This window comes from Sapajus apella, unplaced genomic scaffold (assembly GCF_009761245.1).
Source record: "Sapajus apella isolate SASKATOON/1434 unplaced genomic scaffold, GSC_monkey_1.0 scaffold4, whole genome shotgun sequence".
NCBI lineage: Eukaryota > Metazoa > Chordata > Mammalia > Primates > Cebidae > Sapajus > Sapajus apella.
The window spans coordinates 55,123,575-55,148,349 of record NW_022436944.1 but is presented as its reverse complement, the minus strand read 5'-3'; the positions used below and the strand labels follow the sequence as shown (position 1 = coordinate 55,148,349).

The 24,775-nt window shown below is 34.9% G+C and overlaps 1 protein-coding gene across 24 annotated transcripts in view; it reads right to left on the bottom strand.

Moving 5' to 3' along the window:
* The window catches only part of ARPP21 (cAMP regulated phosphoprotein 21), a 155,819-nt gene that overhangs the window by 93,908 nt on the left and 37,136 nt on the right, over positions 1-24,775 (bottom strand). For 3 of the 24 annotated variants that reach the window (XR_004265698.1, XR_004265701.1, XR_004265705.1), the window contains exons 1-9: positions 22,443-22,552; positions 22,184-22,357; positions 20,267-20,433; positions 19,251-19,292; positions 18,384-18,473; positions 14,316-14,460; positions 12,847-12,925; positions 12,072-12,131; positions 11,002-11,142 (exon numbers count right to left, since the gene is read on the bottom strand). Coding sequence is in view for 21 of the 24 variants with exons in the window: in XM_032269666.1 (XP_032125557.1) it covers positions 7,409-7,421; positions 11,002-11,142; positions 12,072-12,131; positions 12,847-12,925; positions 14,316-14,460; positions 18,384-18,473; positions 19,251-19,292; positions 20,267-20,395 (699 nt within the window). In the remaining 3 variants the exon portion in view is untranslated. The other 21 variants (XM_032269559.1, XM_032269575.1, XM_032269568.1 and 18 more) reach the window with 17 other exon arrangements.

Genomic DNA, 24,775 nt, shown 5'->3' with positions numbered 1-24,775 from the left:
TTTCTAATAATGAATCAAAAAAATAATAATAAATGAATGCAGAATTCTATCATTCACAACAGTAAAACAGTGAAAATCTATAGTAGATTAAGTAATTTAAGGTACGTAATATATGATATGTGGCTCTATACAATTATATCTAATAATATTGAGTAACATAGAAAGCAATTAAGAAAAACATAGCTATACTTTGATCATATTTATGTTGAAACTATAATATATAAGAATAGTAGTGCTAGGCATAGGTATGTCTGATGGTGGGATAATAGGCAATTTTACATTAAACCTTTTATATATTTGTATGAAAATAATTATTATTTTAAATCAACAAAATAATGAAAATTATTAGCTTAAAAAGATAGAAAAACCATTCAACAACTTAGTAGTGGTTTACATCGAATTACTGGATAATAGATAATTAAAATATCCAAATATTTTGAATATTTAACAAATATTCTTTCATAGCACGTATTATTACAATCACCCAAAATAGGCATTTAGATATTTTATTTTGTCAAAGTAATTCTCAATTTTTCTACTGCATTGATACTTTAAAAACAGCAGATTTAATTAAGCTCCCTGCTCTAGTATATGTAAACCACACCTACCCTCCCAATCACTCTGTTTATTGCTATGTCCTTTTTGATCTATATGTATAGAAACATCCATTTACTAATGATAATATAATGATATCTAAATAATACTGTCCACTCTGAAGATCTCTTTTTACTTATCTACAGAAGACTAAATAATGACGTTATAGAAGAAGATTATGAGAATAAGGAAAATATGAAGTTTTAAAAAGGGAAAGTAATCACATGCAATTAAGACCTGGTATATTACATACTAAGTCTGTGAGCTTAACTATGAACTGTGTTGAGCATGGTGTTGGCAACAGCACTTAACAGTCACATATATCAGACAAATACACTTAGCTTAACAAAGCAGATTTATTTCTTCAAGTTTACCCATACATTTAGAATTTCCACAAATGAAAAATCATGTCTACAGTAGAAAAGCTATAGAGAGGCGATCTTCTGAATGATATGCAGATGATCTTATATGAATTATCTATGAAATACTGCGCACATATATTATCAAATATGAAGATAACATCAAATATATGCCGAGTTTCTTGATATTATCAAAACAGTTCACGTTTTACATGGGGATCATTTTACAGATTGGCCCCATGTAAAACTTGAAATGTTTTGGATCAGAGTAAAATTTAGAATTCCACCAAATAGCAACCACTGATTGATTTACCATCAATCAAAATCATAATTAAGATTTAGGATTAGCCTAGGACAATTTCAGCCTCCTTATATTTTCAAAAATTCCAGTGATATCTTCTAGGTAAACCTATAAACAAATAATCTAGTGTTAATCTACAAATGCAATATTTGGTTCAATATATTTGATCATTTACTTCTCTCTGGTGCTACTTTGACAAAAGGGCATGACACTTTGTATGTTGAATTCACTTATTTTCACTTCCAACACGGAATTGATGATGAGTAATTTCTCCTTCAGCTCCAGGGTACTAATTTCTTGCACATTTTCTAATCTCAGGCCTTTCTTATCGGTGGTAATAAACTGACTAAAATCAGGGCTAGGTTATTGGTATACTTTTTTTTCTTTAAATTCTCCATCCTTCCATTTCAGTGCTATAAGAACATTAAATGATAGTAGCATTAATACATTTAATGATTCAAAGTTCCACTCCCCTAAAATAACCAATGCATTTTAGTATGTAACGTAATTTCTTTATATAAAATGAACATAAACTAGCATACTATGCTTGAAATAGCAATAGTTTTAATAACTAAAATAGTTTTGAGAATACAGACATAACACTGAGAAGCAAGCCTAAAAAGTTATGTCTTTTCAGTTCTGCAGCTTACTATGTGACTTTTTGCAGCCCTCTCTCTCTCTCTGAGAGAGAGAGGGCTGCTGTTTGTTTGGTTTCTTGTATAAAATGGAAAATATAAAGCTTAACTTGCTTGCGAGGATTACATAGGTGTATAATAATGCAAATAATCTACCAAGCCCAGTGCTAGGCACTAGTAAATCACTTAATAAATTTTAGAAACTATCGTTACACTGTTTATATTTTTTGAGTAGAAAAAAAAATCTAAAGGAGCAACAATGATTATTGATCCCAAATCTTCCTTATAGTTAACCTTAAGTAGGATAAATATGGCAGTTGTATTTTTCTGAAAGTGATGTTTTCTTTGGAAACTGTTTTTTGCTTATATATTGTAATGTTGTATAAAAAAGTATTCCACTGAAGCCCATATGCAAATGTAGTATTTCAATCCCTATGAAGGTACAGAGTTACTAGTGTAGTTTAGTTGACAGGGAATTGCCAAATATTTTTGGTACATGTAAATAAATGCTATGTATGTTTTCATTTTCCTGGTTTGAAGGCCAGAAGGTGGGACGTGAAGATTGGGAAGTTAAAGGCTAAGCTCCTCTGCGAATACTGTGGTATCTTTAAGGCTGTACGTTGGAAGAAGTAAGGTTGTGGGAAAAATGTGTTACATTGATGTTCACTTCTCTTGATAGATTCCAAGCTATTGTTCGAAGACTTGTACTAAACATTATAACATGTTATTATTATTATATTCATTATACACAACCAGACTCTCACCTTTAAGTATTCTCTAAAACTTCCCAAATTCCGAGTGCTAAAATGACTGTCAGCCCTACAGGAAGATTTAGAAGAAACAAGGGAAATCCTGTTACTGGGCATAATTCTGCTGCATATAGCAAGCAAAGATGCAGATTGAGGAAATCAAGCCACAATAATCCTGCTTCTTCCAAAACTATTATACATTTAGGACAATACTATATCTAGTAGGTATGTGTATGATTAACTTTTAACTTCTTAACTGTATGATACGTAGTATGTATTTACATACATACACAGTCTTGTAGTTACGCACTATGTGTTCACATGCATACACACACACAGTCTTGATCAAAATTGTCATGGCCCCTCAAATAAACTGTGAAAAGAATTAACAGCGCTTATGCTTCTTTTGTTCAAAGCACAGGACCAAACACTTGAGAAATAATTTTCATCTGACATAATTTAAGAACACGAAACTGAGTTTTGTGTCACTTCTAAGTATGCCAAGGCAATTATGAATCCAGTGTGTCTGGTGATTCTGAAGATTTTTTCGGCATCACAGTTTTGCCATCTACCTTAGTACTGATGTTGTTTAATTTGGTTCTCTGCTCAATTTTAAAGGCAATAAAATGCAAATTAGGACTTTTATAAGTGAATCAATGGGTACCAGTTAAAGAACAATGTTTGGTTTTCTTCTCTTTCTTTTTCATTATTTGAGAGTAGTAAGCCTGCTAATGTTAATTCCTCTTTCCCTAACTTTAGGAGAAGAATCATGGCTGAATGACAGATGGCTTAGCTTTATCTACCTAGGATGTCATGAGCAAAACAGATGAATAAATAAAATTATTAAACATATCATGACTCCACAGAAAATCTCTATGAAAATGTTATAGTAAGTATACTATGTTATAGAAGGTTTATGCATGTTTCATTTCTGGAATAGTTAATTACATATTCACACTCAACGACCTATAAATAATTTCAAGTAGGGAAAAGAATACAACAAACTTATGTTCCTTTTTACAGAATATTTCTGGTATTTACCTATTTCATCTACAGAGTCTTACATTCTTTGAGATATGTGAGAATAATATGGAGGAAATATATTTGAAACAAATGACATGGAGTTTGACCAATGTGAACAAATAAATCTCATTTTGAGCCTGAGTATAGATTAAAAAATAAAGTGTCATGCTCAGTAAACAAAATTTCATGGCTTTCCTGAAAACAATGTGATCCTTAGGTTTCTGATCTTTGGCATCTAGTCAGATGATTTTCAGTGCCATTCCTGTAAAAAGTGCAGAGTAAATTTACCGTGTTTAGAGATGACAGGATGCCAACCAACCACTCATAAATTTTTAAGAGGCACTTAAATAAATTAATGCTTGGTCTTCTTTAGAGGATGATTAAGGGAGCATCCACTTCAGGATGCTGCTCAGTTTATTCACAGAGCCACATACATTCCTAGCCCAAAGAAGACAAATATAATAAACACAGAAGGAAAAGCATGCTTTGCTTTATTTTGTTTCATTAGAAATGTGCTTAATCACCTGCAGGGAGTGAAATGCCTAAGGGTCAAACACCAAAGATTTCCATTTTCAGCTTTAGCCTCTTCAGAAAACTAAGCACAGTAGACGTTCCGTGACCCTGGCACACTGCCGTCCACTGCTGTCTGGGTCTGCCCATTGAGAAGGTGGAAAGTCCCATGATCCTTCCTGCTGGTATAGTAATAACTATCCAGCATTTCAGGGTTTCTTAATAAAATCAATTGTTCTCCATTGTTCTATCTATAGAGAGGCTTTATGCAGTGCCAGAATGAGTTTCATGGCTTTCAGGATTTACCAAATAGCCAACTCAGTTAATCACTCTTTCTGGAGCACACAACAAACAAACTACTATAGTCACTATACACCACTCATCGCTCCAGGCAAAATACCCAGGCTCATGCTTCTCAGGAACCACTGGATATGTCCTTGAGCACTTAAGGTGTAGCCTGAAATCAATGCCTTTGGGCCACTATTTTTCTTTCACAATTGCTATGGTCTGTAACCACTCTCCTTCAGTGGATTTGCTATTTCCTTTCTTTGATCTGCACTCTCAGAGTAGGGGATTTGAGGCAATGACAGTGGGTGGATGTGAAAGACAAGAGAAAAAATGTTCAAGAGATGACAATCTTTTAACATGAAAATTATCTGGGATGAGTTAAACAGTTGCTCTGACATACGCAAAAGCATTCAGATATACATGGGATTCTCATTGCCTGTGGCTGATCTTGGCATTTTGGAAAACACCTGTGCAAGTTGATGGCTTCTAGTCTCCAAATGGTACACTCTTAGTGTGCATCTTTTCTCTCGGATGAATGAGAGGAAAGTTAAAAATATATCTAACAAAACAACAATAAACTGCTTTGTGCCAAACACAGAAAATGAGTAAAAGAGAGAGAAACTGAATATCAGAAAGTGAGAGAAAGAGAAGAGCGAAACTTCTTATATGGAAAGACATATATATTTGTGGCATTTAAAATATTTCAATAAGATCACTATTTATATTTTTATCCTAAATCCTAGATATGAAACATGTAGCATTATGTAAATACATTATAAATATAATTTATAATATCAAAATAACATGGACCTTAATACCTCAACCCTAGATTTCCAAGATTCTAATTCAGCATCATCACGTAACCCGAGAGCTGACAAAAATTCCATCAAAAAACAAAAAGTGTCTGTCAGAGCAAAACATATCTCTGGCAATCTACAATGGGATAGAAGACAGGAACTAACTAGAGGTGAAGAAACACAATGTGGAGGGCCTCTCAGCTCAGAGACTTCATTTGTTAGAGGAGTCCCAGCTATTAAGACTGAATCTGCAGACCAAAAGGTGTGGTTGGAGGCTACTGGTCACATACACTAACCTGTTCTTATTCTGGTTAGCTATGAGCTCCAAAAAAAATGCAGTGCTGTGGGGGAAAGAATTACTAATTCTCTAAAGTGCATCAGTTTGCCCAGGTGACAGTACCACCTTTAACTGTTTCCCAAATGCACACTATTATTATCGCCTACTTTCCATAAATTGTATTCCAACTCCAGCCCCATGCTTTGGTGATAGCAGCACTCACCCAAGTCTTTCTACTTTTGGTCATTTCCTCTTGAATATATCCTACTAGTCAATACCAGATTAGCCTTTCTAATGTATCACGTTATGCACATCAAACCTCATGTTCTAAAGCTCTAAGAGCTGCCCACCTTCAAGGTCCTATCCAATCTTATGCAGCCTTCCACTGTTATTGACAATATCATTTTAGACAATTTACTAATTTTCCTTCAGTACACTTTCTTTTTAGTAAAGTTAGAAATATAATTAAAAAAAATCCTTGTCATCAGGTGGCTCTGAGAACCTAACACAACCATCTCAACATTTGCCCAGCCCTTAGTAGATGCTCAAAAAATGCAGAAATTACCTTATGTTCATTTACAGGTTGCACTCCAGCTTGCAATGTATCCCTCTCCTCACTGTATTTGTTTAAGTCTTAGCCTTTCTCAAAGTCTTCTGAAATGCCTATTTGAACCATGAAATGGATGGGCAGGTAGTCCCCACTGAATCTGCTTTATACCTTCTGCTGGATATTTGGTATAGTGTTCCTTCAATTATGGAGCTATTCTCTAGACATTTGTCACATGTCTACTTTGGATACACAAAGAGCTGCACTACATTTTTCAACTTTTAAGATGACTGAGATTCCGGGGTTACTCACCTATCCATAGGCATAGCATAAAACGTCTGAGGACAAGAATCATATCTTGTAATTTTTTGTGTGACCACAGACACTGAAGTCTTGGTGCTGGACATATATTTGTTGGTGAGTTGTAGTCGCTAAAAATATATTTTCAGTATCTGGAAAGTTTTGTCTGTGTATATTTTATACTGCAAAAACATAACATCTCTGCTTTTATCAGGTAATTTATAGAAAACTGGAATATATTAATGTAAAATCTCTAGATAGTTGAGTTTACTTCAACTACCTTTCCATCTTGTCTCACTGTTTCTTAACCGCACTTGTAGATGTGACATAAAACTATGAAACTGAACATAGTGCCTGTCGCAGTAATTTTGTAATAACACAATAAATAAGTTCATATCCTACACTAACATAATTAATAAATATGGCTTTTTCATTCTTAGAAAAAATAGTAAAATGGAGTAAAGCTTAAATTATATATATACATATATATATATATATATATATATATACACACACACACACATTCTTCCAAAAAAAAATCACCTTGTGGTGGTAATAAGCACAACAAATCTAGCAAGACCTATCAAATTGTAGGAAGGTTCTGTTACTTAATGATATCACTGAGTTAATCTTCAAAAATATCTTGTCCATCAATCACTATTTCCTTATCAGACAACAAAGGACTTAAAAGGATTGAAACCATCAACCAATCTGGAGACTGTTCTTGAATACTCAGTATTTTCTGGGTATTTTTGCTTTAAGAGAATTAGATTATTTAAAAAATCTTTATGATATTAGACACATTGGTTTATTTCCCAGTCATGCTAACCATTGCTTCTATGTAAGCCCCAAACTGAAACTCAGTTTGTGCCTCATTTTTCCTTCTGCAAAATGAAGATTTAACTATTCATATTGTAAGTTTTTTTTTTGGTATTAAATGTAATAATACACACTTACATGAGGATTAGGTCCCAGTCATGCTAACCATTGCTTCTCTGTAAGCCTCAAACTGAAACTCAGTTTGTGCCTCATTTTCTTCTTCTGCAAAATGAAGCTTTAAATACTTATATTTTAAGTGTTTTTCGTATTAAATTTAACAATATACATTTACATGGGGTATTGTAAATTTAATATATTTTTTGTATTAAATGGAACAATATACATTTACCTCAGGTAAATGTATATCGTTATAAGAGGTAAAGAGCTTAGAGAAATTAACAAGCAGAAGGCAATGTTATTATAAGTGACGGATGATATTTAACAAACAGAAATATATCCTGAGACAAGTTCTTTCATCATAAAAGATCAGATAGATTACATCTGGGTATATTATTGAAGATACTAGAGGTCAGTGCAGTACACACACACGTAATCCTCAAGGTGTATTGTTATGACCCGAATATTTTGAACTTCATGTGAAACTCTTTCTTCTCCATGAAAAACCTAATCTTCTCAAGTCACACTCTATAATTACTTAAACTGCCTGTCATCTAGAAAATCAGGATTCTGGGAAATAAATTCTAGTCAATATGGAGCTGAAATAGTTACAATTATTTAAACATTTACATCAGAGGAGTAGTGAAGTGTCAAGGAAGAAGAAAAATATAAAAGGAGATTCTTTTCCCTCTACCTTTCAGTTAACAAAAATACCCTCAATCCACATTTTTCTGCATTCCCCAGCCACATTTTTCTGCATTTTTCTTAAGCTACAGTGCCATTGAAATATACATTTCATGTATTTGCATTGGAGTAGCATAAAAGTGTATACATTGAAAAAGTATTCCCCAAACTCAAAACTCACATGGAACTGTCATCTCAGTATTCTCTCCTTCAAATAAACGGAGACAGTTCAATCCAGAAATATTTCTAAGTTAATATGGTTCCTGTAACCAAGACATGTTGATTGTCCTGATAAGACAAATCTGAAATTTTTTACAAAATCAAAAAAACCAAGACATCTAAAACTTGAATAGAATGTTGTGGATATAATGCCCCATTTTGAACTTCAACCCCAAAGAGCATGGCAACAGACTTAAAATCAAACGTAATTTTCCACAAAAAAACACTTCTTTTCACTAAAATTGCCAACAATGATTCAGGTTCTGAAAACTGTGATTCGTCCCTATTTCGATAAAGACATTTAATTCATCCTCATTTTTTGTGCTAAAACACATCAGTTATCCACCACCCCTCAGGAACTACTCAAACAGAGGATGAACCACCGATACTCCTCAAGAGCCACTCACATAGAGGATGGTCAGAAATGTAGTTAGAATAGAACAGTAGAACTCGACAGCTGTGAATTAAATGTTGTTCAATTGAAGCTCAACACTTCAGTAGAAACCTTGCACATCCATGACATACAGTTATTTGTCTTTTTTGTTTAGGCATGATTTGCTTTGACTTATGAAGTGGTGCCTAAAGTGTGGTATGTAAGAGTAAGGGTTAGCCAGAGACTGAGCCCTGGTCTTCTAGTTTAACTGTACCTTCAAGAGGTGTTCCCTGCAAACACTTACTTTTAACTCTTTCTAAAGTCATGAACACGTGGTGTCCATTTTTAAATGGCCATTGATTAAAAAAAAAAAAAAAAGGCTGGCACTCTTCTAGAACTGAAGAATTCTAATAATATGATACCTACTAGCTAGAAAATAAAAGTTTTAAAGGACAAATTCTGTTCTCCACTGGTATTGGGGAGCTTGCAGGAAACACAAGGATTTAAAGAAGAGCTAATAAATAGAAAGTTCTAAAATCCTATCAGTGTTCCATATCTGCTCTATCCAATAGCCACTTGAAATGTGGCTGACCTGGTAGAGGAACTGAATTTTAAAGTTTAAATTTTATATAAACTTAATACATGTAAACTGAAATGTAAATAGCCATATTTGGCTACCTACTGGGCAGAGCAGGTTTAGAGCCAGCACTCAAAGTTTCTAAGAGTCTTGATATAATGCTTAATTTTCTCAAAGTCATTCTCCAAGGAAACATGTCTAAAACATATGTACTAGTATTTATGACTATGTGATTGCAAAATCAGTGTGAATTAAAAATAAATCTACTATCCACCAGTTGACACTATATCACATGTAATATGCTTGAACTATGGAGGTTTTCCATGTTTGCTATGACCTTATAGACAAAGAAGAAGAAAAAAATAAAAGGAAGTAGTCACCAGCTTCCCTATTTTGCAATCAGCATGTCCCTGCATTATATCTAAAAGCCATTAAAAAAACAATGAATAAGAAAAAACAACAACAACACAACTATAACAACAGCAAAGAGTATTGGATGGAGAGGGAAGGCATAAAGGACTTTAAAAGTTACCATAATTTTTTCTACTATTCAAATATGAGGCACATTTGTCAACAATCAGATAAAGTGAGAAGCTGATACATTTTTAAAATGTGTTGTGCTAACACAGTAGAATGCAACTATAGGATTGGATGATTCTGAAACTTCAAGGGCCCTTAACATGATTCAGTTCAAACCATCCTGCAGATATATAAGTAATTTGAAGCCCATAGAAGTAGAGTGCTCATTGGGGATATTAATAATAGCCTTGCTTGGTCTCAGATCTCCCAGTTTGTGCTCTCTTCATTATGACTTTCCCCAGACCTCTGCTGAGCACAGACTGATGCTTGGGTGGAGAAAGAGCCTCATCTCCATCCCCACTTGTCCTAACCTCTAGTGAGCAGAAAATACAGAGTATTTGAACCATGATACTCTGCTTGACACAAAAGCTCCCTTCACGAACATCCCTAAAGACCATGCAATTGACAGTTTACCAAGGACACTGTGAAAAAGAAAATTATAAAAGTGGATGCTTTATGTGGGCAGTTTTTTTAGTTTAACATGCCTTTTGTGATAGAAGTGGCTTAGACTGTACTCAAAAGATATATGGGTTCAAGAAAAACAGCACCAAGCTTCAAAGCAAATGACTACTCATGTTATATGCTTTCGGTGATTCAGTGAAACAATGAACAGGTATTAAGATAAAAACAAACAATTATTTTAAGGAGAAAAAACTTATCCTCTTTTTAGAGCTAAGTCTTAGATATTTCATCTAGCTCAAGACTTTCATTTCACAGGCGAAAAAACTGAGATGGCAGATTTTAAATGACTTGCTCCAAGTCACACAACTCGTAAGTAGAATTGGGTTTTAGAGGCTGGATTTCTGCCTCTAGGTTCAGAGCTTTTTATTACTCCAGAAACCACAGTAAGATATATGTGTAAAAAGCAGAAGAAAGAAAATAACAATTATTCTGTGTATGTCATGGTCTTTTAAAGGTATCTGTTGTTTTTAATTTAAGTTATATTTTGACATAAAATTTTTCAAAGCTTTGTATGTAATTTCATTGAGTACCGATGGAAGAAATAAAATTATGTTTCAGAAGCTATGTAAAAGAGCAGGAAATAAATCCACTTTATTGCCTGAATTGTATAAACTTTCTTGGTTCTCAGATAATCTTCTACAGATAAATGCCACACTACTTCTGATAAGAGCAAGAGATAAATAACACCGCACATTTTAAATGTCATGTGCTGTGAATTTTATACTGTGATCTTATAAATGAATCCATAGGAGAAAAAGAAAATGCTAAGTAAGTACAGTGATGGGGCTTACATTCTGGTGCTGCTGGTCTTGTTGATGATAACAGATTTTCCTGTTTGATCCACATTGTGATCCAATCCAAAATAAGCTGCCACTCGATGGACAAGCATCCTCTGATATGATGACATCTGAGGGAACTTTTTATAATGATTACTGGAACATAATGCAAGAAAAAGTGGAATGAGCACTTTCATTTTTTGCCCATAATACATTTTACAAGTATACACACAAAACTATTTCTCTTTCATCTAAACCACTAAGCCTGTTACATTCCTGGCATCTCTCTCTCTCTTTTAACGTTCTGCGTACATGTGCAGATCATGCAGGATTTTTGCATAGGTAGAAACATGGCAATGTGGTTTGCTGCCTCCATCCCCCCGTCACCTACATCTGGCGTTTCTCCCCATGTTATCCCTTCCTGACCTCCCTAGCCCCACCATTGTCCCTCCCTCGGCCCCTCCCAAACAGACTCTAGCTCTGGCATCTCTTAATATCCGAATTTCCAGACAAATTTTCTACTTATTATAGATTTATTGATTAAGCTACAATAAGCATCTTTGTTTCATAGTTGCACATTTCTCTTGCCAAAGAGAAGGCAATGTCTATGGGACAGTATTGTATTTTAGTCCATGCTACCTTGTCACCGGGGCCCGGCACAAGACAAATAATGTGACATAATACGCAATTGCAGATGTCTATATGGAGATGTGTCATTACACGGTTTGCACTGAAAGCAGCACAATTATTTTCAGGCATAACTGACTGCAGCCAGCTGGAGCCCATTAAAAAACTATAATAAAAATGAAAAGGGTCGCTTCTTGTTACAGCTTCTCTATGCTAATCAGTGGCCCCCTGTTTATAGCCATTTTGTCAGGAATTTAACAAGCAGAAGCACACATGGTCCAAGCAACAATTCTCATCAGCATATAGTTCCTAACTCCAATAATTTCCCCATTTAACAAATCAAGGAACATATTAAACAATGTTTTATCTATCCCTAAATCTTTCCAGAATGGATAATTTAACTCAAATACCAAACTAGGATACATCATCAAATTAACCAGCATTGCAGTTTAACATACTTGTTGTCAGCAATGAAATCAATAATTTCCTGCTCCATTTTCAAAAGTATCATCCTGTCCCTGCAAAATAAATGTTAGATTTAAAAGGTTTTAGATATGCTCCATTTCCAAAGACCTAAAGAATTCATTAAATGTATGGAAAGGATTACTTAAATGTATGCTGCTACAAACCTGTATCTAACTCTTCTTTGGAATATGCTGACCATTTACATTCATTTACATATGTCATTATATTTAAGATTATTTAGATATTTCAAAATACTTAATAAATAAGATAAGGAATAATCCTAATCTTATCTGTTAAGTATTTTGAAATATCTGAATTTTTTGTAGTCTTAAAATTAATTATGGCATGCAAGGTACTAGGATCATAAAACATATCAAATAAATAGTATATTTCAAATTAATAGGAAACTGGAACAAAACCAAGGCCAAGTATTGACTGTAAATGAATCCAAAGCTGCATTAAAGCATGATTGGCTTATGTGACATCAATAATTTTTATTCTTTATTTTTCCCCCTTAGTATCTCTTTGTGATTAGAAACACAGAGCTATTAAACCATGATTTATTAATTGGATAACTACCCAGTTAATAAGACTTTCTATAAAAAGTAAACATGCAAACCATTAGCAGGACAAAAATATAGAAGAAGTTTAAGACGTCAGGGAAGGTATCTGCATTTTACAATGGCTTTCTTAGAAGTGTTGGATTAATAACTTTGATTGTAATATTCTATTTGATCGTAAAAATAAGAGGCTTATTTAATAATTTACCTGGAATTATTCTTTAATGTGTTAATCAGAAACTCGTGTAAGTCTATGCCTGTAGAATCCGTGTATTCTTGGCTGCAATCTGAAACAAACAGCAGGTCAGAGTTGTCAGAAATGATAGCAGAAAGGTGGAGTGGAAAAGGTTTCCCCAACCTTTCCTATTTCCCTCCTGCTCAGATAAATTTTAGGTGAAGCTGTTGGTATAAAAATACATATTTCAAAACTAGAAACCTGGCAATATAACATCAGAATGAAAATTAGATTCAGGAATTGAAAACACCCAATAAATTCTGACTATGGAAAGACCCAAATGTCACAGGAGGGGAAGTGGGCACAGTCTAGGTGTTGGGGTGGGGGGGAGGTAGAGTCAAATATCACGTGTTCATTCTTCACTGTAAATAACAAGGGTACAAACTCCACATGACAGAACGCCCACCTACAGAGGGAGCTCTCAAGAGTTTGAGATCCCATGGAACTCTTTCTCTTTTAAAACAAAGAAGGCAAAAAAAGAGAATGTTCTGTTATGAGACTATTAATTCGTACAAAATATAGGAGAACACGAAATATTCCCAAGTCTTTTAAATATCCTAATGTTGTCCAAAGTTTAACTTCTAAAACTGTTTTAGAATCCTGAACTTTTTTACTGTCATATACACCTTAGATTTTATATATTCCGCAGCAGAAGCAACAATTATTAGCAGATCTATGGCTATAGAACACGTAACTGTTAGAGGTGGTTTTCATTCCACAGTTAACCAGATACTCTCTTCTTTCCCAGTTGCCCATTTTTTTCTAAGTCTACTGCAAGGCTGTTTACTCATGGGACTCTCATTTCAACTTAGTTTTGTTTTGGGCTGTGAGAATTGCAGGTTTTCGGTTTGTAAAGGCATGACTTTTATTGGACAGCAATTTATTGAAGTAGAAGTGTGCATTTTTAAAATACACATTATGTAAAAGTAGATGGGTGCAAATACTAAATTATTCTGTGCCAGACAAAATGTGAATCATGTATTCCACTGACATATACATGTGTACCTTGGGGACCATATCACTTATTAACTGAGAATTGCTAATCCATTCTCTGTCTTTTAAGATAAACATGAAAGTTAAGCTATCACAGTCAGTCTCATTACTGTTCACCAATCCAAGTTAATCGGTCTAAGAAACCTAAATTCAGGGCAGATTTATATTTATTCCTTTGTACAAGCTTGTCATTGACAACAGGAGATTAAAATGTGAATCCAAAGAAATATGTGATCTGAAAAATAACCTCTCTAGCAACACAAGTAATGACATCATAAACAGAAAGAAAGAAAATCAAGTTCACATTTTTTACACACGCACGTACGTACACATGTAGAATTATATGCAGGGTTTGGTAGGAGGTGAATATGCATGTGAAATCTAGAATGTATTCTGTGACTATGCACGTGCCCAAATCGAGTAAGTTAAGGAAATATTTTCACATTCACCTTTTGATAACATTCTGATCTTGGGTTTTTCAGAGGTTTTATCTTTGTTTTTATCCTTTTCTTTTTCTCTTTCAGATTCATCTTTCCTAGATTTATCCTCCTCTTGCAGGCTGGAAAAACTGGAAAGCTGTAAATGAATTGATTCCTGTTGGGGGAAAAATATAATAATTTAGGGCCAGGTTTAATAATCTCTGTCTGGTTCCCATTTTGCATAGAGGTTATAAAGTATAGAAAAATGAAAACCAGGTACAGATTTTCTTTTTCTTAAATGGTAAAAATTAAACCTGTCAGAAAACTAATTGCCCTTTAAAATGACTTGATCTTCAGGAGTCAATGGGAGGTCAGAAGGAACATCTAGTACTGAAACTTCGTCTCATGAATATTAATTTTAGCCAAGTTGAATTCCTGTAGATCACAACACTTATTTTTTTCTACAGGTTTATTTTTAAACACCTAGAAAAAATTTATTTATCACTAAGCTTGCATCACAGCCATCATATTTTTTAAAAAGGTTTCTATAGTTTTATTTTATAATTCCTTATAAGGAGACATTGGTACAAACAAAGACAGATGGATACTAGGAATCATAATTACAAATAAAACGGACATAAAGAAAGCCCCTAATACCCAATTGACAAGAAAAACTTAATTTTAGCACCGGGTCAACAATGATTTCTACTACTGTGAAAAACCAGACTATGTAATTGCAGCAATTCTAGGTATAAACTGTTATTATAATTGTTTACAAATACCACTAATAAATCATTATAATGTATAGTTACAGTAAGCATTGCCTTTTAGAAAAGTAGGAAGCAGACTTATATTTTTCATAAATAATATACAAATATTTAATATTATTTTATGTTGGTATCAGTCCTTTCCAAAATATAATATTCTCTTGAACTGATGTTTGAAATAAGATTAGTCATTTACAGTATTGGGACTGGATCCACTTTTTTATTCTTATTTTTTTGTACTAAAACCAGATTATTTCGTATTAACTCACATATATCAGCATTTGATTGATAGTATGTTCACTGTTTTGAAGAAGAATGAGCCAAATCATGTTTTTTAGTTTTATGAAAAACCTAGGCTATGATTAAAACTGTGACAAATTAACCAACAGTAAGCCCACTTATTCTTATGTAAGAGATCATTTGATGGGAAAGCTTTCTTCCACTAGTGACATTAAAATTTATGATGTAGGAAAAAAATAATCCCAATGACTAATAATGTCGCTCACTAAAAATTAATCTAATGCTCACACTACATGTGACTAAACTGATGCTTGTACCCTCTTAAATTTGGGTTTCTTAATGGTTCTCTGTAAACCTGGGTAATCTAACAATCATAAAGAAAAGTTCTCCAAAGCTAAGTTTCTTTTTTGGAAGGGGCTCCATTGTGAACTCCCTGTTTCACTATGATTGTAAAGTCACATGATATAAATGATGAAATAAAACATACTTTCACCATCAATATCTTAGCTGAGTTTTCCAACTTCAACATGTTTTTCCTGGGGATGTACTCATATAAAATATGTAAAACTGAGTGCAATCTGATTATAGAGTCACTTATTGCAGCTTGGGACAGAAATGTCTTAATATGCAAAGGTTTAGGCAGGTTCTAGGGACATGAGTTCCTTCTACTTGCTGAAGAAATCACTGCGGCACTTCTGGCCCAGAAGGCATGGCTGGGGTGGGAAAGATTCAGTTTGACAGTTAATCATCAGGGGAAACTGAGGGCTGCTGGGCCATGAAAGTCATCTCATCACTTCTTCAAAACTGACTGAAACATCTAGCCTCTGTATGTATGAATCTAAAATCATAGAGGCTTGGACTTATAAATGCATGAGCAGAGGCTGAAGAATATCCGCTACAAAAAAAAAATGTAAAACTGATGCCATGTGTTGACAAATACTATAGTTAGGAAAAAAATTATCTTTTCTATGCATATACATTACGGTGTTGAAAGAACACACAAAAGTGCTATAGAGTTGGTAAAAAACAATCTGTTATTTTTTAATATTTTTATTGATATGCTCAATAATAAAATACAAGTGTTAATAAATACATTGGTACAGGATAAGTTTATATCCAACAACAGTAAAAGAGTGATTCAAGTTGCAGTAATACACTGATAAGTAAATAGTATAACATTAGAAAAGCAAAATTCCTTTAACTTAAGGACAGACTGAACCATCAGGTATGGGTCTGAGATCAAGTAATACAGGTAACAAGAGTTTTTCCCACACTGGAAAATGAAGGCAGTTTTCCAAATACTGTAAATTTACAAACATTGGGGAAGCGTTACAATCCGTATACTGTATACTTCTGCCACCGTTCTCTGGGATTCAGTTCGCACATTTTGTAAGTGCCGGTGGTACCTAATGAAGGCATTGCATATAAACTCAAAAGTCTGTTTCTTTATTTTCTAAAAAGGTAGCACGGCCACTTGCTTATATGTGTGTCTGGGTATTTTCTATCAGGACCCTGCTCCCACCACTCCCCAGCCAATCCAAAGAGAAGCTTGCAGGCTCTCATTCTTTCCTACAGAGCTAGTCTTGGTTTCTGAGCTTGGAACCAGCAGGAACAAAGCACCATGTACACCTTATTTCTCTGCACCAATTGTATGGAGACACTAGACTTAGGTCCAAGGTGGGCACTATGATACAGATGGTCCCTTAAAAAGTTTCCTCCTGGTACCTTGTCAAATGGGACAAAAAGCAGATTAAGTCTAAAAAGGTTGTCCTTCTCCGCCTGGCATTAGGAGTGGGGGACAACTGGGGCGTTACTTCTCCCAGGGTTTGTCATTCAGCAAAGTTAACATATATTGTGTGCAGCACATTACAAGCCATCGATCAACATTTAATAATATAAGCCGTGATATTTCCATTATTCCCCTTTTTCAATCTCCATTAAAAATAGAAGCACAAATAAAATGCTGAAGGAAAGCCACACATTTCTCAGAGCCCAAGTAAAATAAAGCGAGTGTATGAAACATAATAATGGCCACTGAAAGGTAGCCTGTACATGCCTTATGACATGAGTGGCATGTTAAGAAAATGATGCTAGGAAAAAAAAAAAAACACTCTTAGGACAAAATCTATAAGAAATTTATTTTTGGTCCTTTTAAAGAAAGTGCTCTCAATGCTCTCTGTTTCCATGAGGGGAATTCAGAGTATTTCAATTAGAGTAAAAAGAGAAATGCAAAACCAAACCAAACAAAAATAATGATATCTTAATCAATGTTCCCTCCCCTGGGCTCAGGTAAACCATTTTACTTTTGTCTTGACTGCTCTCAGCCTCTGATATAATAAGTACAATTTCAGCAGCAAGACCATTTTTTATAAAAGCTAATATGATGCCTAAAAGGCAAGCAAAAATAAGTATGATGTGAAGTTTCCCATTTTGTCACCAAAGAGTTTTGTTGAAATTTAACTTTTTACAACCTACTAATCTTGATGTAAGGAGCAAAAATAAGGGTAAAATATGCAGTGATATATTAATAATGTTAACTTAAAGTCAGCATCAGCTCAGATTTATTTCTGGACAATTTTTGCAGTATTGAGAAATCTCTACCAAAGGCCATAAAAGTATTCCTCCAAAGTTCAATGCACCTTATTCACTATTTCATAAGTTTCACATGAACCAACAATTGTGTTTCTTATAGGCAAGTGCATTTTGGGGAGCTGAGAGGTAAGACATCTCCAACAAGGAAGGAGAGAGGATACTTGGGATTATATTTGGTTCAGCCTTATCAAAAGAGAGCCTTTGAGGAAATTCAGCACTACTGTGCCTACTTTTTATTTAACTTTTAATCTAAATTCTTTTGAATTCCTTTCCATTTGCAGTTTTCAGAGAGTCTGGAAAAAAAACAAACGTAATACTCTGTGACAAACCATCAGACTATTTTAGAATGTTGCATAAGCAGGGGATGAAGCCAAAAAATGAATTATTTTCTTCAATTATATTTTTCTCCCCCAAAATACTGTTTAACACCAAATTAACAGTCATGCACACAAAGGTGGATCCCATTCATGCAAGTAATGATAATGACAAGGGGATATACCTGATCCTGAAGACTTTCACCTCCTGGTCTGGCAGAAGATTCCTCACAGACAGCAAGACTGCGAGTCAGTTTACCTTTTCCTGCTCCTGACTAGGAGGGGGGAAAAAGGGGGAAAAAGGAAAATAAAGAAAACAAACAGGAGACATTCTCAGCCTGCCAAATCATCTCCACATTCACATAACTTTCCCAAATGAGATTTTTAAAACCAAATTTCAAGTCTGCCAATCAGTACCATCTACATTGGCTCAAAGCAGCATACCTCTGTATTGATGGGGATGAAAGTAAAGAAGAATGTGACTAGATAAATTTGAAAAATACTCTTAGTAAATTGTGCACATCACATTGGGAGCATACAAAGAATGAACTGCTGTCATTTCATGAAAATATCAGGGGGAAAGAAATAACAAAATTAATTCCTACTAAAATTAAATTTGCAGGAGATTTGACTGAGAAGATGGTTAAAAGGATGAAGAGTGTGTACTAAGCAGTGGTATCTATTTACTTCAAGGCAGAAATCAAGTGGTGAGCATAAAACATAGACTCCAAATTTTATTTTAAATAAAAACAAAACAAGTGGCCATTTGTTTTGTAAATCACTGTCAAATCTCCAAGTGTGAAAATAGAATCAAATACGTACATTTGCAGACATTTGAACACTAAATCCTCTAAATAAAAAATACACAGTGCCAGAAAGCAAGACATGCATAAACACAAACAATTCAAAAGCAGACAGCACCAGTACAACCATGACCCCCCACAATATCCAGACACAGTCATCTGAACTGCTGGTAAATCCTTTAACTCTTATATAAAATATGCAATTTATACCTGTGATATCGGGTCTACCTAGAATGTCAAGAATCCTACCTTGGATTTTCTTCTTTCTTGATTCTGAGCCTCCAGCCGCCTCTGTATGTTGGAAAGAAAATAAAACAAACAAAAACAAACAGTAAACCAACAACCGAGAGAGACCAAGAAAGAGAGGACAACGTCACTACCGGCTACAGTAGAGAAATCCATAATAACAGCAACAAGATATCACAACCATTATGGAGGACTCCTCCTTCCCTAGGTTTTAAAAACTTTTGACTAACTTTTAGTTTTTTTCTCTTTACAGCAACTATTGGAAAGGGGAAAAGAAAAAAGCCAGCTTTGAAGGCTTTTGGCCATCATGCAGTTGTCTGCCTTTGTTAACTGTTGGTATATAAAGAGTTAACACTTCTGTAGTTCAGGTAAAAGAAAATCAATACTTACAAGCTATTTGTAAGTGCAGTTTACTTTCCTTCTACCAAATCCCTTTCCCTTGTAAATCATGATGTATTTAACAACATTTTTCACTCCCTTTAATCACTCCCAATCTTTTTCCCCCATTCTAGTACTCTCTCTTCAGCTGGGAATTCTAGGCTTTGGCTTGTTTGCTAGTAAGATTTGAGCCTTAGCATGCCCAGGAAGGTCAAAGGAACACCTGCCTTTGATTTTCCCTAGTTTTCCATGAATTGAGTCTTCATCTTTCCATGAAATAGAAAATTCATTTTTAAAACTCTTTTTAAAAATTCATTTTAAAACTAGTCTAAAGCTGCCTTGGGAGAAGCCTTACATGTACACTTTGAGGTGTTCTAGATATTGGTACTGGGATGCTGTGTGCAAACTCAGAAAATAAATACTTTCCTATTTTTTTTCCTCCACAAAACACATTTTAGAGTGTGGCTGAGTTAGGACAAAACGTGGCAAATATTGAAAAAGTAGGAGACTAGCATTACGAATTTCCTAATGATACAACTAGTGAAACTCTTTAAAAAATAAATCTGTAAAGTATTCTGAAAATAAAAGAAAGGAGCTACACACAGTTGTATGAGAATCAGCATCTCTTCATGCTCACTCACCTGCAGTTCTAGTTTCTCCTCTTCATCCAGACTTTCTGATTTAACAATGCCGTTTTCTGGAGTGCCCGTCTCCTGCTCAGTCCCTCCTTCCACTGCTATGGCCTGATTCAGGTCTCCTTGCTCAGACATTCTCCCAGATGCAAATTAAAATGACAAGATTTTATACCCTAGAAAGTTAAGATATCAGAAAATAAAGTCAGTGCAAAGTGAAGCATTTTCTATAATTCTTTAACTATTTCATTTATCCTTTCATATTCAAATCCAAAAGAGCAATTTTGAGAATTTTATACGAAAGGCGGAAAAAAAAGAAGATGAACTTAAGTAGCCAAGGCATGCACAAGAGACAGATGCAGTGGTCCCATCCACACACCCTCTACACACACTTGTGAATACACCTTGCCATCAAAATGGATCAACAAATCTTAGAGGCACATAACTCCCACACAACTACTAGTCCCCCATTCTCCACTACAAAGTAGAAGAAGCCGCAAAAGAGGATATTTCTCCAACTTTTGACAACTGACCCTTGACTTCTGACTCAAGATGTGGTATTGATGTTCTGCAGCATATCTAAGATGACTGAAAAATTATTTGCAGCTTCCAAACATAAGCGTGCTTCCCTAGGTATAAGGAATACAGTAGTCTACAAGGGTAAAAATCTACTGAAGAAGTAATAATTCAGTGTAAATATGGGATCTAATTTTGGCAATAAACCTTTCAGGGTCAACATTTGCAGGCTTTGAACTGACAGCTACATTACTAAGAGCATAAGCCCTCTCCCAAGCTCCCAAGCTCCCAAGCTCCTGCCAGTTGCTGGTGAGACAAGATCCTGTGGAAGGAAGCCTGGCAGGCAGCTCTCATGAAGCCACAGCAACTAAACTCTACTTCCTCAGGCTCACAATAGGCTGCAGACACTGGAAATGGCTTTTCAGAGTTAAAATCTGTTATTATTTTTTTCTCCCTACCTTTATAAAACCCTGACACTTCCCCTTCTGAAGTGCTGTCAAATGAGGCTCATGAATAAATTAGCATTTACTTCCTCCTCACTTTTTTAAGCTGTGAGAAAAATAGAAAGAAAAAAAAAGAAGGAAGAGAAGGAGGAAGGAGGAGGAGGAAGGAGTAGGAGAGAGAAAAGAAGAAAGAAAAAAGAAAGAAGCAGAAGGAGGAGAGAGAGAGATGCTGGAGCTTAGAAAGTTAGTTCTTTTACAAAAAAAAATCCAAGCAATCACTGTCCCATTCCCAGTCATTACAATGGAAATTATTATTGGACAAATAAGAGTTTTAATGTGTTTCTTTGAGAGTGTTCAATTACCACTTACTAATTCAGTAACTTTATTTCAACTGAAAATAGGAAGCATGAGAAAAATCTAAACCACAGCAATCTTGCTAAAATCTACCATGACAAAACAGATGGTATCGAATGATATCTATAAAATACACAGGCTTATTCGGCAAAGGATTGTGGGAATGTAAAAGGAAGTTTTCCAACAGGACGGTAGTTTGAATCTGTAAAGTGCCTAGTAAGCAATGCATTCAGGTTTGAGGAGGTTTTAGGATATTTCATCCATTACATTCTGATGGATTTCTTCTATTTCTGTGACACTCCGTCTGTGTGTTAACAAAATAAAAAGTTCCATTTTCCACTGGCAAACAGGTTGTTTCTCAGTGCATTAGGCAGGGGACTTCTGGTGCCCTAACTCATTTTTTAGAGCATTTAAGTAAAAAAACAGACCGTGACCAGATTTAAAATGGAGTGAAGAAATGGAGCTGTAATTCTCCAAACTACAAGCCAAATGAGTCTCTGATAGAGATCCTGTCATGGTTACATTCAGTGAACTGTGTATGCAAGCAGGCACATTTATGTAATGATAAATCTAAAATACAAATGAGATGACAACCAGACAACAAGACCTTTACCTTTCGTGCAGAATTCCTGCTGTAGGTCTTGGCGACTTACTAGCGGCTTCTGTCGTTCTACACCAGGAAAATCCACACAAGTGATCAGAGACAACTGGAGTCCCATGTCCCCATTAACAGTTCGGAATGCCCATCTCCATGCGATTCCCTTACACAGTGTGACACATCGTCAACCTGAAAAAAGATGAAAAGTAAATAATAATATTTGCAATAATCATGGTAGGGTGAAGGATGAAATAAATAAGACGGGGTTTCTAACACTAATGACCAGCTTCCAGCAAATCACGTTCACAGCTTGATCCAGCTCCACCTGTCTCAAGCTGCCTGCTTCTTCTCTAATGAAGGCTACAGCCGGCTGTTCAAGTCAGAACGGCACCCACGCAAGGAGCTAAAATTAACAATTGCATTATGCACCGAAGATTACTCACTTCAATTTTAACCTTTTTTAGTGAAATCTGGCACTTTGTGTTAAAAAAAAAAAAGAAAAGAAAAAAAACAAGCTTGTGTGTTTGCCTCAATGAGAATCAAGATCACCTATGAGCAAAAGTCTTGCCTTTTTTTCTAACCACAGCCTTTGTCTTAATTATAGATTATATCATATATTTAAAGCTGTTTCTGTGGTTTCTTTATTTACAAAAGTTACCTGAATAACGTGAATTGAAAGGTTTTGATTTAATGAAACATTCTCTACAAAAGTAAAAAAAAAAAAAAAAAAAAAGAAAAAAAAAAAGAAAAAGAAAACTTTTATAATGGCATGGCTGAAAAAACTCTTTTCTCTCCACTTACAGTTTGGGAAGAAGCATTCCTAATATTCTTGTTGCAGGGTGAACACAATCTATCCATAGCCCGCCCTCCCCATTGGGATTGCCACCACCAGCTGGGCATTCTGTTTGACAGCAAAGCAGCACTGACAGAGGGATTCAACAGATTTGCAAACTTCAAGGCTGTTGAAAACAATCCACGCTATAATGTGCACTTTCTTTTTCTCACAACTCCTACAGGAGCAGCGGCAAAGACAGCTTGAATGCAAACATAGAGACAGGCTCCTAATAACATTTGCCAAAATCAGGCTGCATCTCTTCCTTTTCCCTGTAACTGGTGTACAACAGCTAAATGCAACAGCATGCACACCTCTTCCATTACATACCTGTCTATGGAAACACTAAATGCATCACAGCTATTTAATTTGAAGGTTAGAAACCCTCTCTCCCTCCTCCTTGCTACCCACTTCTCCCAAGTTTAAATGAGCACAGCTGGTTCCTCATAGGATTTTACTGTGGCTATATTAATAACATATTGGGTTACAAAGCCATTTGTTGTTCGAGGGGAAAACAACTGTTGGAAATGCAATCACTTGTACAGTCAATAGTTTCTGGATTTATTCATGTTTTATTAAGATGGATGATTAGACTTAAAACTATGTTTCTTTTGTTTTTGGATATTACATGGCTTTTGAGAGCTAAATGTACATTTAGGACAAAACTGGATTGCTAATCAATAGAAATTTTTATTTTTCAATTTTGATCAGTTTTACCATAGCTACTCTAGCTAGTACTCAATATTAAATAAAAATTGTCATGTCTTAAAAGTTAGAATCTATTTAACTAAGAAGATCCTTATCCAATATGTCTTAGAATAGATGTCAGAGATGGTTATGAAATGCATTCTGGATTCTGTTTTCCTTTTTCCAAGTTAAATGAAGTTCTCAAGAATTGCAGCAACTCTTTTGCCTTCTCTTTCAGACCCTCATATTTGTACAGTGGCATGTAATCCAGCAGGTGAACCGCAATGTAATTTTCAAAACTAAGTCCTAGATACATTATTCCAACCTCAGTAGGAGGATGCAAGATATAATTCCTTCCAGGAAGAGAGAAAGAACAAACTGATATTCACATAACTAACTCAAAGTGGGGACAGCATGGGTATATGTGTGTGCGTAATTACCAGGACACGTTTTGAAATAGCACGGAGCTCTAAAGTCAGCGAGGTATTATTCTTGCATGCCTGAATCATAAAGTCATCATCTACCAAGATAAAAAGAATATGGGCATATGGGAATGAGCAGAGAGGAACATATGGATCACAAATATTTTTGTAACTGATTAAAATTGTTCTCTTTGCTGAGAAAGCAGTGCCAGGAAATCAACCCTGCTTCAGCTTTCTGTTCACCAAAACTAACCCGACTCTTCCACTGCCATTTAATCTTGATCTGTTCCAATTTCTTTCCTTTTTGCAAATAACCCAAACTATTTTTAACAAATATCTTTTCTGCAACATTTGGTTAATAAATATTCTGGCCAAATTTCAACTGTTACAGTTTGAAGGATGAAGGAGAAAGAAGAGACTATATACAAATGCACAAAATAAAAGTTACTGTAGTTTTTTTTTTTAGTGGAAATACTATTTTAAACATAGTTTTGGGGGTAGTAGTTAGCAAAGGCTGTCCATAGTTTGTAAATCAAGCTACAGGAAATTGATCAACAATGCTATAAACTATGAAGAAAGTGAGCAAAATAATTGCTATCTCACTTTATATTCATGCTGTTTCTTATTTCTTTAGTTTACTTTAGAGTTGAACACAGTAACAATTAG